A 19,578-nucleotide genomic window follows, 5' to 3' on the forward strand; every position below is an offset into this window, starting at 1 on the left:
TCTGGTGAGGGAGACATCATCTATCATGCAGATGCATGTTCCAACATACGGAAAAACAAACGTTTCTGCACATATTCAATCACTAAATAGCGGGATTGATAAACCTATTGGAAAATGTGCATTACCAAGCTGATTATTCAGTTGAAAGCAGTTTAAAGTAATCAAGAACCGACCCTCTAATTATCAGTAGGAAAAATATGCAGTCAGACACCTCCTTACCTGTCTCTGGGGCCAAGTGGCTTTGAGAATGGCTTCAGTTCTAAAGAACACGAGGAGCTTGCTGTCCTCCTCAGCCAGGTGAAATGACTGCTCCAAAATCTGCAGCGCGTGAATGCGGGGCTGCACCGGCCAGGTGTCGTCAGCACAGAAAGGCCTCAGCCACTGCAGCAGGTCCTCAGATGAAACCAGCTCCTCTCTGCGGGGCGAAAGCAGAGGGTGGACAGAAACTGCTAAGTCTGTTTTTCCTCCCTTCCAGTAATCAAATGTGGTCACTGACCTAAATACTTGGTTTTTGGACGACTTTTTTCCTTCTTCAGAGGAAAAGATTTGGTTTTTAAATGGCTTACAGCAAACCATATTAGGTATTTAAAAACTATGATCACATTAAAATGAGTTTTATATATATAAAGTAGATAAAAAATAATCACTAACCAGTATATCCTTAGCTAGTTTATTTCTTACACAAAATATAGTAAGTAGTAAGGCTTATTTCTATTAATGATACTAATAGTACCAGGTATCATTCTAGTAATTTTACACGTACTATTACTAGTTGACAATAATTACGCAAAGTAGGTATCACAAATTACATTTTCTAGATGAGGAAATAGACTTCAGGGAGGTGATATAATATGCCCACATACATTTAGAATAGATAATGCAGTATGACCTCAAAGCCCATGTTCTTTCTATCACTTTTCACTGGTAATTAGAATTTTAAAATGTGGTTAGAGTATCAAATTTTATAGTACCCTAAAAATAAAATATGAACACTTGGTTATTATAGGACTTGTGAAGGCTAAAAAGTATTCACAAAAGGGGACAGTTTGTACAACTTTCTATCCAGTATTAGAATCTCTTCTGTTGTAATCCCAAATAGACCATCTCAGGAAAAGAACTTATTTGATGGTGATGTCAATGAATTACTATTAATGATTGTTAAGTGGTTATCCATATAGAAGATTCACTCCCATGTAGTTCTGGAGATCCAGGCAAAAGCACTGAATTATACGGGTTTTGTTGTAACCAAATCCCTACAAGGTTTTCAGGTATAAATCAGAGTCCCAGACTAACCAACCCTAAACCAAATTCCATGCCCTAACAAGATTAGAAGACATTTTTTTAAAAAACTTCTGAGAAGGATAAAATTCTACATTGCCACTATAGTTTGTGGTTCATGATACTTGGCAAGTGCTACTTTATGGCAATGTAAATTAAAAAAAATAGGACTCATTATTTGTATTTAAGAAGAATAGAACAAATTACAAAATGTTGTGGATAATTGGCTGAAGCATTTCCTGAATTTATCATTTGTTAGTTTTGCCTATAAACGTCCTTAATATTTATCAGAAATGGGAAAAATTTGTGTGCAAAAAAGTAGAATGCCACAAATATTTCCATGATACTTACTTTTTGCAAGGCAAACACAGTATAGTGTAATGGGAAGGCCATTTTTTACCATTTAAAAAAAAAATCTGACGGGCCTAACTGTGAATCCTGGCCCCATCCTTTCCTAAGAACTCTAGACAAAAATCATGAATGTTATCATTTCCACTTTATAGTTAAATAGACAAAAGTCCCAAGAGTATGTCTCCTGGAGTCTGTGAAACCAAGATAATGTATACAAATCACCTAGCATAGTATGTGGCACAAAGGCAGTACTTAATAAATAGTAAGCATCATTTTCATAATCATCATAGTAATCAGCATCATCAAAGCACTATAGTTTGTGGTTGATGATACAGAGATAAAAATTACATGGTCTCTGCCATCAAAGAACTAATAATACAATGGAACAGAAAGACTTTAAAGTGACTATTATCCAAATTACTAATATAACATAAATTTGAATAATTGTTTTGGAGGAAGAGTGAACAGAATCAGGGAAGGCTTCACAGAGGATGTAGTATCTGAACAGGGTCATAAAGCAGCAGTCCCCAACCTTTTTGGGACCAGGGACCGGTTTCATGGAAGACAAAAATTTTTCCACAGGGGTGGGGGGTTGGGGGCAGGCGGAGCTCAGGCGCAGATGTGCTGCCCTGCTGGGACCACAGTCACAAAGGATAAGTAGGATGTATATAAATGGAGAAAAGGCAGAATATAATACAGACAGAACGGCAAGAAAAGAAAAGTAAAAGATTTCAAAGGACATAGAATGTTCAGGGAGAGAGGAAAGCACTGACTGACGTGTGGGTGGTGAATTAGAAGACAGCGAGCTAAGGAGGGGTAGGTTTTCTCACCTAGGTAACCAAGAGAAGGAATAGGAGGCTACGAAGAGGAGGTGCAGGCTCTGGAGTTGTCAGGACCAGCTTCAGTTCCCAGATTTATCACATCCTGACAGTGTTACTTTGACCAAGAAGTCACTTAACAGTCTAGTGCCTCAGTTTCCTTATTTGTAAATTGGAGATGGATAACAATACCTTCCCTCATGATGTTGTTAAGAATTAACAGAAACATAAAATAATAGATACAGAACATGTAATACAATGCCTGGCACATAACTAAGTCCTTCAATTAAGGCAACCACTATTATTGAGGACATCTGGTCTTATTTTGTATGGAATGGGAATTGTGGAGGGTTTCTGAGCAGTAAAACATCAAAATCATGTTAGTGATTAGAGAAATGTGCAGGCTGGGGCAGACTCAGGCCCTTTTGGTGAAGGCGTGAAGCTGTCTAGGTCTAATTCAGGAGGAAGGTCTTTAAAGCCCATTTTGGGCCACGATTCCTAGCCAGTTTTACAGAACAGGAAGCTGATTTTTTGACCCCTTCACCCAAGTGCCAACAGGGGGATGAGCAGGATGAGCTAGAATGGGAGGAAGCTGGATGGAAGACCAGATGGAAGTTATAACAATAACCAAAACCCTGAATGTGGTGAACAAGAATGAAAATAATATTAATAATAACATTTGAAGCCTTACTGCATGGCATGAATTATATATATCACTTTATCATAACTATCTTTTTGATGTATACAGTTACCACATTCAATTTGTAGATGAGAAAACATTCTTAGAGAGGCTTAATGATTTGTCCAAGGTCACACAGTAAGCAGTGGTGCCAATATTTGAACTTGGACTATCTACCTGCCTTGTCAATTACTGCACAATACTACCGAACCCAATTGGGGCATGTTTCACAACACTGTGGCAGCAGATTAAAATTATTCAGATAGTGATGAGATATAGCAGGATTATTACTATAATATTTTCCAAGTTATTAAATTGAGTTAGACTCCTTTTACATCAGAACTTATTGTACAGTTAATAACATTTGACATTTTGGAGGAACAATTTTTGGTTGATAGTTCAAATACATAATAAAATTATGAGAACTCATGCCTAAAATAGAAGCACAGTGTTCTAGGAGCACCATGTCTTAGATGAGCCTCACTGTATATCCATACAAATATTGGTGCTCACAAGACTACACAGAAATGAAAGGCAGCTCTTTACAAAAAGCTGTCAAGGACATTGAATGGACACTATCTCCCGAAGATTTTAGCTACAAAATAGTTTACATTTTGATTTCAATTTGAGTTTTAAAAATTTGTAGTGGTTCAGCAAATACATCCAGCCACCCACCCACCCACACACACACACACACAGAAACAGAGAGCAAAAATTGTGATAAAAAGTTAACAACTGGTAAATCAAGGAGATGAGTATATAGGTATTTATTTTTTTTATCTTTGCAACTTTTTTGTGGGTTTAAAATTTGTTAAGATAGGTAGGCAAAAAATCACAATTATGACTTTTATAATGTAAAAAACCAGAATGGGAAGAAGGAAAGTGATTGCATTTCTAGTCTTTTATGAAGGCAAGGAAAGGATTTAATGAGCTTAAGAATAAGAAGAGGATATTATTTCAAAACATATTTACTTCATTATAAAAGTTATACAAATGATTTAAAAAGCTTATAAAATAGATGAAAGGGAAAAATCTCTCACGGTTTCACTATAGACACATAAGCAACTACTTCCACTTTTTTCCTTATACCGAAGATTGGGGAGGGCAATATTATCCTGCATAGGGTAATTTAATAAACTATTTTTAAAAATTAACTAATAAAGAAAACACGTACATTCACACAATCAGTTTTGGTACAAAAGATAAGAAGTCATCTGGAATACATAAGTGGCTCTATTAACAGAAAAGAACAGCAGCAGCAACAATGACAAAAATATGTTCATTAAATGATTAACTTAAGCATGTGATCTTATGGCCTGGGATGAAGTGTTCATCTACATTTCCCTGCTACGTAATGTAGCATGAAAGGACATCCACAGAATGGAAGGGAAATGTCAATCAAACAAAGGCAATTGTTGAGTCCAAGCAAAAAGACAGATATTAAGAATATAAATAAGCTAATTCTCAGATTCTGCATGGCACACACATATAAAGATAACACTAAATTTAAACAGTTAAGGCACCTTAAAAGAGATAATAAATATGAAAGCATTTTATAAATCATGGTGCACTAATCAAAATAAAATCATTGTTCTTATTTGAGAAGGCGAGAGGGAAAGAGAGCATTAAAACAAGAAAAACATACACCTGTGAGGAACACAGGGGCACTTCATCGAATCTTCTACACTGGAGGTAAACTGGCAACCAAATGCTGGGTTGGCTGGCACAGTCGATGCCAATGTCTCAAATTAAGACATTCTATACACACACACAGAATCAGGATTTTCAAGTTCCTGTTTCAAACCTGGATGGCACGGGCACAATGGCAACAACAGGCTGGGGCCAAGGCAGCAGCTGCCTCCTGGGGACAAGGCCCGTGTGAGCTTCCTAGTTCTCCTCAGGCTCTACCACTGCCCATCTCCTCTGAAGCCCAGTCACCTTGCTCACTCCATTACCTGCCTGGCCTCTCAGTAGGAAAAGAGTTTGCAGTCTGATCTGTGTGATGCTAGAGAAGGAAGAGAGTAAAGGGGGGAAAGGGGGAAGGAAGTAAGACAGGTGGGAAGTAAGGCAGGCAGGAACAAGTAAATACAATTGAGCCGACAGCAAGGGACATGATAGTCATATCCTATGTAGGTCCCTTGCCTCAATTAACAAACTGATGCAGATACTATGCACACCTTCCTTACTACACATGGAGCTGGGTGGGGTAGACATTTCCCAGGAGAATGTCATCTATTTATCAGCTCCCATGAAACAATCAGGGGCAGCCAGTAAGGAATAAGAGAAGACTGCAAATAAATGAATGCATACTGTGTTGATGGTATTGCAATAATATAAAAAGTGTGACTTTTAAAACAAATAGTCATAGTCAAGTTATATCAAACGAAAAATTTCTAGAAAGGCAATAATTTTGGTATGTACACAATTCCAATCTCAAATCTTGTCTTTTGATAAATATTAATAATCTCTTTGTGGTACCCTCAAATATCTGCCAATCCAGAACATCTTGGGCTTCACTTATCAATGAAAGCATGAATACAGCTTGCTGTAACAAGGCAGAGATGGCTGCCGGATAGTCATAAATATGTTGGGAAGTGATCCAAGAAATACTGCAGTGGTAGAGTGGATCCACCATCCTGGCTTGTGATCACAGCTTTCAGGAAGGCCTAACTTACAGAACCTAATGCTAATGCACTGTGGGTACTTAGAGAGCATCTGACAATTTACACTACCTTACAAAGCAGGAAGAAATTAGATTCAATTTGCTCTAGTAGGCTTTTCTTGGTCTTTTCTGTGCTTTAAAAATAATGTGAAATCCCTAGGTAATACCAAAGAGTTCAGTGAAGTCTGAATTATCTGACACTGTTCAAAATATATATGAAGCTTAAAGACAGCTGAAGCTGACACTGTTGTTAAGTAGCAATTTGAACAAACAAAAAACTCCCCAAAATAGTCAATAGGTTTAATGAAAATCTTTCATCTTTTCTGAATATTGCCATAGCTCACTGCAACCTCAAACAATCCTCCTGCCTCAGCCTCTCAAAGTGCTAGGATTACAGGCGTGAGCCACCACACCCGGCCCTATACATCCTTTTGAGAATCACTAACACACTAGTTCATGCTTGTGGGTCACCTCTGGTAGGAAATTGTTTTAAGGTAAATGAAGACAGGAGGTAGAAAGGAAATAAGGCATAGGCAGAGGAAGGCAGGTCAAAGAGATAAGACAAGTAAAGAATGTGGTTAAACTAAAAAGGAAAGCTATCTGTACAGGCGGTTGAATGCCCCACTGGTGGCCTGTTTAGGTGTTGTGTTTTAATGTGACAAAATTAGTACATAAAAGAGGGAAAGAAGGCATTCTGAGTGAGGCAGGAGCTGCTGTTAAAAGGCAAATGATTCTAACAGTTTTTTGGTGTAGTCTTAGGGTTTTCTATGCATATATAATCATGTCATTTTCACACAGGGACAATTTGACTTCCTCTTTTCCAACTTGGATGCCCTTTATTTCCTTGTCTTGCCTAACTGCTCTGACTAGAAATTCTAGTATTACATTGAATAAAGGTGATAAAAGTGAACATCCTTGTCTTGTTCCAGATCTCAAAGGAAAAGCCTTCAACTTTTCCCCATTCAGTATTATGCTATTTTTTGGTTTGTCACATATGGACTTTATTGTGTTGAGGAATGTTTCTTGTATATCCAGTTTGTTGAGGGTTTTTATCAAGAATGGATGTTGAATTTTATCAAATGTATTTTCAACATCTATGAATGAATTTCGTAAAGTTGCAAGATACAAAATCAACATGCCAAAAATCGGGAGCATTTCTATATGTCAATAGCAAACTATCTGAAAAAGAGATCAAGAAAGCAATTCCACTTACAATAGCTACAAAAAACCCCAATATCTAGTAATCAACTTAACCAAAGAGGTGAAAGATCTCTATAATGAAAACTATAAAATACTGATGAAAGAAATTGAAGGGGACACAAATAAATGGAAAGATATCCCATGTTCATGCATTATAAGAATTAATACTTTTAAAACATCTATATTACCCCAAACAATCTACAGATTCAATACAATCCCTATTGAAATACCAATGACATTGATCACAGAAATAGAAAAAAACAATCATAAAATTCACATGGAAAGGCAAAAGACTCCAGATAGACAAAGCAGTCTTGAGCAAAAAGAACAAAGCTGAAGGCATCATACTACCTGACTTCAAAATATGCTATGAAGCTATAGGAACCAAAACAGCATGGTAGTGGCATAAAAACAGTCACATAGACCCATGGAATGGAATAAAGAACCCAGAAATAAATCTTTGTATTTACAGCCAACTGATTTTTGACAAGGGCTCCAAGAACACACACTGGGAAAATGACAGTCTCTTCAATAAGTAGTGCTGGGAAAACTGGATATCTATGTACAGAAGAATGAAACTAGACCCCTATCTCTCACCATATTCAAAAATCAACTCTACATGGATTAAAGACTTAAATATAAGACCCCAAACTATGAAACTACTAGAACAAAACATAGAGGAAATTCTTCATAAAATTAGACTGGGCAAGAATTTTTTAAATAAGACCTCAAAAGCAGAGAAACAGAAGCAAAAATAAATGGAATTATATCAAACTAAAAAGCTTTAGCACAGTAAAGGAAACAATCAATAAAGTGAAGAGACAACCTACAGAATGGGAGAAAATATTTGCAAACTATGCATATAACAAGAGGTTAATATCCAGAATATATAAGGAACTCAACTCACCCCCCACAGTAAAAAACCCCCAAATAATCCAATTTAAAAATGGCCCCAAACCCTATACATTTCTCAAAAGCAGATGTGCAAATTGCCAACAGATTTTTGAAAAAATGTTCAGTATCACTAATCATCAGGGAAATGTAAATCAAAACCACAGTGAGTTTTCACCTCATCCCAGTTAGTAGAATGGCTATTATCAAAAAGACAAAAAATAATAAATGCTGGTAAGGATGCTGAGAAAAGGGAATTTTTATACACTGCTGGTAGGAATTTAATTAGTACACCATGATGGAAAACAGTATGGACATTCCTCAAAAAATTCAAAATAGAACTATCATATGTACCACATGATCCAGCAATCCCATTACTGGGTATATATTCAAAAGAAATGAAATCAGTATGTCAAAGAGATACCTGCACTCCCATATTTATTGCAGTACTATTCACAATAGCTATGATATGAAATCGGCCTAAATGCCCATTTAATGATTAATAGATAAAGAAAATGTAACACACACACACACACACACACACACAAACCACACACACATATATATGAGAAATGGAATATTATTCAGCCATAAAATAGAATAAAATCCTGTCATTTGCAGTAACATGAATGAATCTGGAGGACTTTATGTTAAGTGAAATAATCCATGCAGACAGAGACAAATGCCACGTACTCTCACTCATATGTGGCATCTAAAAAAGGTGACTTCATAGAAGTAGAGAGTAGAATAGTGGTTACCGGAGGATGGGGATAGGGGAGAAGAGAGGGACTGGGAAAGGTATGTCAATGGCTACAAAGTTACAGTTAGACAGGAAGAATAAGTTTTTGTGTTCTATTTTATAGTAGGATAAGGATAGCAAATAACAATGTATTATATATTTTAAGATAGCCAGAAGAGAAGATTTTGAATGTTGCTACCACAAAGAAATGATTTTTATTTTTTGACCCCCAAATGGACACATAAGGAAATGATAAGTGTTTAAAGTGATGGATATGGTAATTACCCCAATTTGAGCATTACACTAAGTATACATGCATTGAAACATCACACTGCACTCCATAAATATGTACAATTATGTCAATAAATTTTAAAAATTAAATTTAAAAAAGCACAAATGACATCTGTGCCAGTATAAAAAGTTAAAAGAGAACATGCAGATAGTAAACTGTCCAAAAATTAACCACAAAACCAAATGCTTGGTGGTGGCCAAAACACACATACTCAAATTCTTACTGTTCTATGTAATCTCCCTGCAAGGAATATTATGGGATGCTGTATACAAAACTCAAGAGGATGTGAATGTGCCTGTGTGTGTGTGATAGCTGACAACATGTATGCATGGAGGTTGTTTGCTATCAAAACAGACGCTGTGGAAGACAGTGGATGTTCGGGGTACGGGGTTGGAACTGAGGGGGGCTTGGTATATCAACAAGAGGGGGCACATAAGGCTTGACATGGCCTCCTGGAGGTCAGGCAGTCATGTCAGGCCAAGAACGAGGGACCTGAGAGCATTACTTTCAAAAGGCTGGAATCTCCACGTCACTCCAAAGGCCCTATTTGGAACTACATGGAAAACAAACTGACTCCCCTATGTGATTCTGCCTGGAACATTATTGGGAAGGGAAGTCCAAACAAAGGGTGTCAGGTGTAGCTGTGCAGATTCAAAAACTACTTGCCAGGAAAATAAGTTATGATTTGTCTTCCTTTTTCTTTTCTAATAAAAAAGCAGTTCACTGAAGATTTTTGTTATGAAGATTTTGCCATTCTGTGTCTCTGGAATAAAAAGTAAATCTTATTCTGTTCCACCATTTCCATTTCTCTTAGAAGCTTAAAAAAAAAAAAAATCTGTATTCAAGTGAGAGCCAAGTTAGACTCTTTTGTATATTTGGCTGGAAATTCATTATTAAAAACATTCCCTTCTAATCTTCTTGAGATGTCCCCAGTGGGACAAGACTAAGGAGCCCCAATGAATGGGGCCTAAAACAGTACCTGTTAAGATCCTTTCATGTAGGGAGCCAGGATCCAAGGTCAGCCTTGCCTGAGAAGCTCGCCGCTAGGGCAGCTCACTGGGCGCTGTTGGCTGAGAATTGACTGACAAGCTGGGATTGGAAGGGCAGCAGCGAGAGGGACCCCCTGGGAGGAGCTAAGTGTTTCCCGGTAGCATCTCTGCCTGCTCTGCTATCTGCTACATCTGTAGTTGCTCAGGCAGCTTCCTCACCCTGGAATACCATCACCCATCTCCTCCTTCTAACAGACTCTTACTTCATAGACCAGCTCCATCGTCACCTCTTGTGTATCCTGCCCTAACGTGCCCAGGCAGAACAAACCACTGCCTGCCTGTTGCTTTTGGTGTAGCGCTTACCTCTGTATAGTACAGATACTATGTGAGCTGCTTGGGGTTAGAGATTATTGTTATCCATATATAACTCCTCATGACTTAACACTGAGCATGGCACACAGTAAACATACAGAATAGTTAAATTTCTCTTTAGAATAAGAGGTCTAATGTAGCCACTGCTTTAGCTATCTTCCTATCTGAAGACCCACAAGCAAGTGTTTAGAAAAACTGTTCAAGCTTAAAAGGCAGAAGAAGTAGAGGGTCTTGTCTGCAACGTTTTCGCATATCCACCTACATAGCTCACCCTATATTCTGACACTCAAACCTTCGGCACAAAGCAATGTATGGAAATATACTATAAAGACATCTGAGTACTAAATTATGATTTACAGCCAGGATGAAACCCTGGTTCTATTTCCCAGGTCTACTATGCTGGGAAACTCTCTGAGTTTCCAGGTCTTCCTCTGAAAATGGCAACAACATATATAGCCATTAAAAAAAAATCATATATTATTATCACAAAACCTATAAAGATAAATAGAAAGTGTTACAATAGCAAGTAAAAAAAAGTAGAATATAAAAGCATTTATACATTTCAATTGAAACTATATAAAATATATCTGTACCTGAACAATCACTGGAAGGTAATATGTAAAAAAAAAAAATTATATTACTGAATGGGAACTATGGGGAGTTTTCTCAAACATGCCTTCATTATTATTATGTCATATTTTCAATTCAAAAAAGAAAACTGGGGAGCAGCCTTATAGGGTTGACGTGTATATTAGGCATATGGAAGACCTGTGTAAACTCCGAGGAAGCGCATAACTGTTCAGCTGCAGTTCCTGTTATTCTTATCAGTACCACTGTGCCCGAACGAAAAATTCTCTCTAAAAATAGCATTAGAGATACATACCCTTATAGACTTGTAAAGCCTATGTACTTTATGTTCTCAAACAAGGAAGACTTAACTTATTTAAAAGTGTTTTTAAAGATAATGTACACATTCTATGAATTTCCACCCTTCATTGATATAGTTAATGTGTTAGAGACGAGAATCCCTTCTCTTCTAGGAAGCTCAAGGCAGTTTCCTCTCTCTGGGCTCTCTGTGAAGGAGGCAAGAAGAGACAATGCTCTCCACGCAAGCAGGGCTTGGCACAGAGCTGGGGACACCATGTCTCCAGAGGCAGGGCCACTACTTTCTTATGCACATCCTTAGCTCTTCCTCTAGAATCACCTAAAAACGTTGCTTTAGTCTTGGAAGTCTCATAAATGTGGATACTCAAAGCAATTCTAAGACTGAGGAAAGCCATTAAATGAAGATGCACAAACTGTTCTAGCCTTACCCCTTGTCCACACTGGCATGGACTGCTGTGACAATACCTTCCAGGACCTGGAGAGGGTCCCTTGGCCCACTGAGGTCAGCACTGCCTCCACTGTAAAAAGACAGAGGAAATGATTCAGAAGTAAATCACTTAAGCCTCAGAAATAAGCTTGGCATTTACATACCCAGATGAAGCCAGCTAGGTTTTGGTATAGTATACTGCCTGCTGATAGTCATTTATGCTATATGATGTCTACAAATGTTCCGAGCCCTCTATTAGGTACTAAGGTTATAAAAATGGAACATTTTCTGCTCTTAACGAGCTCAGGCTAATATGTGCATGTTTTCCTATCAAGAGAATACTACAATTTACTTGCACTGTGTCATTCAGAAACCATTCATTGAACAGTAAATGTATAAGCTATGTTAACCATTAAATATACAATAATGATCTAAATCCTCCAGTTGAATCTTTTTTAAAAAACTAATGTTTACTTGCTACATACGAGGTACCAGACACTGCTAAGTGGTTTACATACATTCTGTTATGTAACAAACTGCACAGCCCAAAAGACAAGTACTATTATTATGTCCACTTTACAGATGTGTATGTGTGGAACTCTAGTGAATTCTGAAAGTGCAACAGAGAAAAAAGAAAAAAGAAACTTTAGATGAATTTTCCAAATAATTTAGGTTGATGATTTAAATCAAATGTTAACACTCGGTTACTTTCATGTCTTTGTCATTTTGGGTCTACTAAATTTTATAACTTCCTAAAAGGCAAATGTTATGGACATTGTCAATAGCAATTTATTTTCCTTTGAAACAGAAGTAGCTGAATTCCTAAAGTCCCTTTTCCTTCCGTTGCTGAAAAGTTTAATTTGCATTTATTGAATGTCTTCTGTGCGCCAAGTACACCGTTTATTAGATCAGAACCAAACCTTTAGTATTCGAATCAGGTGCAGGGAAGAAGAGAGAAGTATAATTTATGTCAACATGTTATAAATGTGAAAATATCACAACATATTTTCTTTTAATTATTAAAGAAAATGTGAAATTTTTAGGAAATAAACTAAATTCACCAAAACACTAATTTTTCAAAACGTTTATTCTTGTGAGCTTCATCTAAAACTTGATTTAAGAAACAATAAAAAGATAACCGTAAACCAAAATGTGGCAAACAAATATCTGTCATCATTTTAAAGAGGAGAGTGGTTCCTATAACCACCAACAAAAAAATCATAAGCTAGTAATAGACCAAAGCTTTATTCATTTGGCATTTGTTCTTTCCAAAAAATGTTATAAAATTTTATGTCTCTCCACATATATAAAATTACCAGATACCTCAGAGCATTAAGGTAAAAAGTGTATGAAGCTGGGGTAATTAAACTGATAAAGGCTCATTTGATTTCAGTTCAGCTGCAGAAAACTGACATGTATTTAATCAAAAAGTTCCTCAAGAGCAATACAGAATTACAAAGAATGCTTAAAAGGAGAATAAATTAAACACAACTAAATCTTTTAGCCTAATTGCATTATTCACAGAAAGTACTTGATACCTCATTATTTTCTTAGCTCCACTTTTCCCTCTTTTCTAATCTTCTCGAATGCAATTCCTACAAAGGCACCAGCATATTGACATAAAGCGAGAACTTCTCAATTGTCAGTTTTGTGCCATTTACTGCAGGTAAATAAAGTCCTAAGACACTTAACAGATGTATAATTTCTTCAGTGTATGATTAACCTTGCCTTGTGTACTTCAAAAGAACCTTCTGGGAACCATTTTCCCACTGCTACAAAAAAGAGGAATTAGAGAACGTAAGATCTGAAAAACCACACTGAAATCACAGTGCTGTCTGACACTTAGCTACCAGCTTAACACGCCATTTTGGCCCTCTCCTTATTTCAATAATAATCTGGGGAAGAGGTTCCAACCAGAAGTTAGTTAGCTTCTTAACATGTCACACATAACACCAATGATGAAGCATTTTTACGGTTGTCCATTCTCAAAATATTTTAAAACATAAGACTTGGATAACTCTAAAAATAATATCTCACTTTTATACAGTACATCAAAATTTATAAAATGCTTCTACATACATGATGATAGTTTAGCTTCTTAACAACCATGAGCCATGCACTATTATTGGCAAAATGCATTCCTCAATGACTACTTTCTAGATTACCTCAATGCAGAAATTATTTTCATTATTGCACTCTGTACTATATCCTTGGGTGAGATGTCAAGAGTGCCAACGGCCACCTCTAGCAGCTGCTGAATCATTCTTAGAGGCTGCCCATCTAAACACATGGCCACAGCTTGATCATGAAGTTTCCCTTTTTCTGATCGGGACAGATCATAGAGGTGACCGTATTTCTGCAGTGTTTCCTGCAAAGACACAGTAATCAACACCTAAGTATCCAACAGAAATTAAATACATATACAATATTCGGAAGATCCTCAAACCAAATGCATTACAGTAAATTTGCAATACCATACCAAAGGCCATGTATTGGTTATTAAGTGCTTAGGCTTAAGGGCCACCAGGCTTGAGTGCAAATCCTTGCTTTACCATTATTAGTTCCTGGGCCTGTGTGATCTCAAATTTTAGCATCTGTAAAATGAGGATGAGGACAATAGGGTCTTGTAAATAGAGGGCATTGTGACATTAACTGAGATAATGTAACAGTCAGTCCTTTAGCACAACATCAGACATAAATGCTCAATAAGTATGAGTTTTTCTATTATTATTACACCACACTCACATAATAGTTATACTTTATGGACCATCAAGTATGTAATCCCAGGTATTGTACATATGGTATCTAATTTAATACTTATAATAATCCTACAAGTACTTTTAATTAGCCCCATGTTATCAAAAAGGAAACCAAAGACCAAAGATATTAAATAACATGCTAAAGTCACATGGCTATCAATTAATAGAGCTAGAATGAGAATCCAAAAGTCTGCTCTTCCCCCCCACATGCCACACTGCCTGTCTCTTTGATAATATATATAAAAACTAATGGTACAATAAATAATTTAAGAAATAGGACACAAGCTATTGTTTTTAAGCATAGCAAGTATGGTCATTTAATGATTATAATACTTTCCAGGTTCTTTATAGTTTCCCTAGTAATCCTAAATATACCGTTTTGTCTTTGAAAACAAATACAGGAAAAGCTGAGTATGAAGTGGATATATGATATTAAAGAATTACTATTAACTTTTTTGATGGTAATAACATTGTAGTGGTTATGTTTAAGTGTATCTTTTAGAAATAGGTACAAAAGTATTTATGGATGAAACAATGAGATGACTGGAATTTACTTTAGAATAATCCACAGGAGCGAGGTGAGGGTAGGTAGGGGTAGGCATGAAGTAAGATGGGTCACGTTTTGATAACTGTTGGAGCTGGGAGTGGAGAACATGAAGTTTCAATTCACTACTCTCCCCACTGTGAAATTTTCTATTTTAGAAAAATCCCTATGAGTTAGGTAGGGCAATTACTAGTATCCTCACCAAAGAGAAGAGGGAACTGAGGCTCCATAGGATGAAGGCTTTCAACTTACATTGCACTAACCTGCATGAGGATGTAAGGTGTTCTTTTATTGGGTATATAATTAAGGTGGTTAACATCAAGGTCAACATAAAAGGGATAAACGTATGGGGTTGAAGGTTATTTCCACATTTTGCTATAAAAGGAGCCTCAATAAAATCAAATAATGTCCAACTGAGGAACTACAAGAGTCTCCTATTATAGACCATTGGTGGTCTGACTGAATGGCATTCACAAGTAACTATTCATGTATGGAACCTTCATATCACAGCCTAGATGAAACAAACAGATATTTTTGCTAATAACTCCCTTGAATCCAAATACACTATTCTAGCCATTTAAAGACTTGTTCCAAGAAGAGTAATGCCAATTGTTTTAATATAATATATTTAATTTTAAAAATAAATAAACCAGTATTTTAAAAATTTTATACTAACAAGTATAAATCACTTTTACTTGAAGATTCTAATTTTACCCCAGTTCTTGTAATTATGAATTACAGTGTTATAAATGTCAGCAGGACAAAATCAAGTTAGGTAAAGCCAATTTGTTCCCTGCAAAGGCTTCTATATTGTTCATACCATTATTTAATGTTATCTGTTAGACAGGGTAATAGGCATTGAAAAACACAAAATGAAATAAAACTGCTTTTAAACTTAAATTGTTCCCATTATCTTTTCAATGAGGGGTTTGCATTTATGTGCCTAATAGAAAATTTGAAGTCTTCCATTTTCTCATTATCTGAATTCCTCTCCACAGACAGATCTTTCTAGTCAGGAACATTTTTCTACAAGCCAAGAATACAATCGAATAAACGTTTAAGGTTTATGAAAAGTGAAAGAGGAGGTTAGTGGCCACTTACAAGTTCATTTACCATAGCATTAAAGGGTAAATGGAATATTATTCATATATCTAAGTACTGTTTTCACTCATATGAAAATGATTTACTTACTAATTTGTCAACTTTCCAGTTATGGAAAAGAATATCCCAATTCCACAACTGTTAAGATACAGAACAAAATCTCTGAGGGCTTCAAAAGGATTCTGGTTTCCTCGTACAGCCCTCACACATGGGTCCTCGAACCTCATCACGGGCAAGGTTCTGAACCTCATGATGATGTTTTAGAAACAGCAAGACATTCTCATCTAGAAATCATCTAGGAAAAATTTTATTAGCCAAAAATTTCCTCTCAACAATAAAGTTATATTGGAAGCATGTAACATCAAAACAGAATAAGGAGTACGTATTTTCAAAGAAACTGTTGAGGCAGCCATGGTAGGCTATGCCTGAATTTTTCTGAAAATTAGAGGGGAAAACCCTATCATTACTCATTTGGAGAGCAAAATCCATACCAGCTAACAGCAGAGCCTGAGGACCATCGCGTTCTCATGTTGTAACTTTAGAGACCACTCCCCCAGCCCCAGGCATCCATCCAGGGTTCCACTCGGCTAACCATCTCCTCTTCTCCCACCCTTCCCACTCCCTCACCCTCTTCCTCCTCAGGCATCAACTGTGTTAAATGGCCTAAAATCCTTTTGAAAGGAGTGAAAACTGAATTGACAATCAGTGATAATGAAGAGGTTAAACTATAAAGGCTTGAAGACCATTTTCAAGGACATCTGCTAGTCTAAAAACCCTATCAAAACTACTAATGTAGCTTTAAAGGATAAATGAAAGAATATGCTGATGCTATCTGAGTGCATGAGCACACAGATGTTTCCATTTCATTACCTGCTCACTATTCTTCAGAGAAACGACGAAACTATGGCTGAGGGTTTCCAGGTGAGCAAGTGATTTCTCCAGATGATTCAAAGCATCTGCATAGGTAACTTTAGAATCACTAACTTCATGAATGTCTTCTTCTGAATTTCTTTTTCTTGTCTTCTCCATAAAATGTCTGACTGTCTTAATAGCCTTTCTAGTCATCTCTTTACGTGTTTCCACGGATAGCTTTAACGAAAAAAAAAAGGCATTAAACAACAGTGAGACAAACCAGCCCTACGTTATTATATATGGGATATTGAATAAGATGTTAGTGAAGTAGAGAGAAGAAAAGATAAATTTTAATATATACAATTTTAAACAATGAGTAGGACTTCCATTATACTAGCTTCTCTTCTGTGAAGAAAACAAAAACAGTGAGGTACCATTTGCACTATTAAATTAGTAATATAGATTTTTAAAAATGATAATAGCCAAAGTAGGTGATGTTCTGATGAAACTAGTATTTACATTGACTGCTGGTTACAGAGCAAAAATGAGCAGTCAGTTTTACAACCATAATTCCCATTTTTGATCATTTATTGTAAGGAAATAAAAGAAGAAAAGAAGTATAGGCCGGGCGCGGTGGCTCACGCCTGTAATCCTAGCACTCTGGGAGGCCAAGGCAGGTGGATCGCTCGAGGTCAGGTGTTCGAGACCAGCCTGAGCAAGAGCGAGACCCCGTTTCTACTAAAAAAATAGAAAGATATTATTTGGCCAACTAAAAAAATATATATAGAAAAAAATTAGCTGGGCATGGTGGTGCATGCCTGTAGTCCCAGCTACCCAGGAGGCTGAGGCAGTAGAATCGCTGAAGCACAGGAGTTTGAGGTTGCTGTGAGCTAGGCTGACGCCACGGCACTCACTCTAGCCCGGACAACAAAAGCAAGACTCTGTCTCAAAAAAAAAAAAAAAGAAGTATAGGCCTAAAGATTTTAACTGGAAAAAGACTACAAAAATAAAACTTCAAAAGTAATCTAACTGATAGAAGAAATATGATAAATTACTGGTTAGGATATTATGCAGTCATTAACATTAGAATTAAAAACAGTATAGCAATGTGAAAAATGTTTATCATAAAATGTTAAATTTTAGAAATAAGGATATAAAACTATACCATGTTTATACTAAAATTTAAACTATATCTGTATATGAAATATATGTATTTTATATATTTTGTATTTTATGTGTAAACATACAGGCTGAGTATCTCTTATCTGAAACGCCTGGAACCAGAAGTGTTTTGAAATTTCAGATTTTGGAAAATTTGCATTAACCTGGTTCAGTATCCCTGACTTGAAAATCGGAAATCAGAAGGAAATGAGAGTCATGTTGGTTCTCATAAAGTTTCAGCTTCTGGAGCATTTCAGATTTTCAGATTAGGGATACTCAACTTGTATATGCATATAAAATATATGTATTCAGCTATATACACGCACACACACAAATTAATGACTATTAAGGTGTTGGGATTATGGGCAATTTTTTTCTTCTCTATTTTCCAAAGTTTCTGTAACTACACTGTATTTAATTATTTATTCACTGATGTGTGTCAGGCACTGTTAGAAATGCAGGAGTTATATTTTTCTAATAATATCAAAAATATTAAGCTTACTCTCAAGCATACAAAATAAAGTCTAAACTTTGCCCATTTTGAAGGAGGAACCAGACACCTCTGAGCAATTCTAGGGGCCTTACAGGCCCTCCTGACTTGTGCTGCTTTGGATCCCGATCTAAGTCTCCTGTGAACTATCCAAGTACATTTTTACTATATCTTCTAAAGGACTCTGTGTTGATATTTTTTTTAAAAAAACCCATAAAAACAGATAGAGAGTCCTAGGATAAAATCTTAATTTCCCTATTTCATTTTTTTTTTATTTCAGAGTATTGTGGAGGTACAAGCATTTTGTTTATATGAATTGCTTTTGTACAGATTGAGTCACAGTATAAGTGTGTCCATCACCCAGACAGTGTGTACTGTACCTGTTAGGTGTGAATTCACCTATCTCTTCCTCCCCCTCCCACCTGCTTGATTTCCATTGAATTTTTCCTATTTCCTAAAATCAGTCCTTATATGTATCTGGTTACACTGAAAAGTAGGAACAGGTTTAAATACATGGCATCAGTGACCACACTAGGAGCTCCCTCCAAGGCCCATTACATAATAGAATAACTAGTAATAGAATTATTCTATTAAAATGTTGATAGGTTACAATTTCTTAATCCCATATAAATATCAATTAAAGGTATCTTTAGGAAAGTGCTATTTCCATTGAATTGTAACTAAATGCTTCCTTTGCAAATGGAGCTTCAAAGTAAGTTCTGTAGCACCCACTTCTTACCAGATTTCTGCCTCTAAGCACCTATGACATTAAAAAAAATCAGAAGCCTCCAATGATTGGCAAGTATTAATTATGTTATTATCATTTTCCCCAGATATACTATGAACCCTTTCCTATATGTTATTATCTTTTCCCCCAAATAAACTGTGAGCTCCTTCCTGTGATTTAGAAATACAAGATACTAGAACCGTGTCCATTCCAACCAACCTCTCCTTCCTCCATTATGTAGAAGGAAAGACTGAGCTGCAGGAAGATTATGTGACATGTTTGGGTTTATCATGTGAGCGAAGAGGGTAACAACCAGAATCTAGACCCCTGGTCACCAAGTCAGCGCCCCCTATCGTCACAC

General features: G+C 36.4%; 1 protein-coding gene across 1 annotated transcript in view; it reads right to left on the reverse strand.

Annotated features, from left to right (window-relative positions):
- Positions 1-19,578, reverse strand: part of NBAS (NBAS subunit of NRZ tethering complex) — a 319,324-nt gene that overhangs the window by 39,707 nt on the left and 260,039 nt on the right. The window contains exons 45-48 of the mRNA XM_045549061.1: positions 16,858-17,076; positions 13,749-13,951; positions 11,585-11,674; positions 220-415 (exon numbers count right to left, since the gene is read on the reverse strand). Of these exons, the coding sequence (XP_045405017.1) occupies positions 220-415; positions 11,585-11,674; positions 13,749-13,951; positions 16,858-17,076 (708 nt within the window). The remainder of the gene's footprint in view (positions 1-219; positions 416-11,584; positions 11,675-13,748; positions 13,952-16,857; positions 17,077-19,578) is intronic.

Source organism: Lemur catta, chromosome 4 (genome assembly GCF_020740605.2).
Source record: "Lemur catta isolate mLemCat1 chromosome 4, mLemCat1.pri, whole genome shotgun sequence".
Lineage (NCBI taxonomy): Eukaryota > Metazoa > Chordata > Mammalia > Primates > Lemuridae > Lemur > Lemur catta.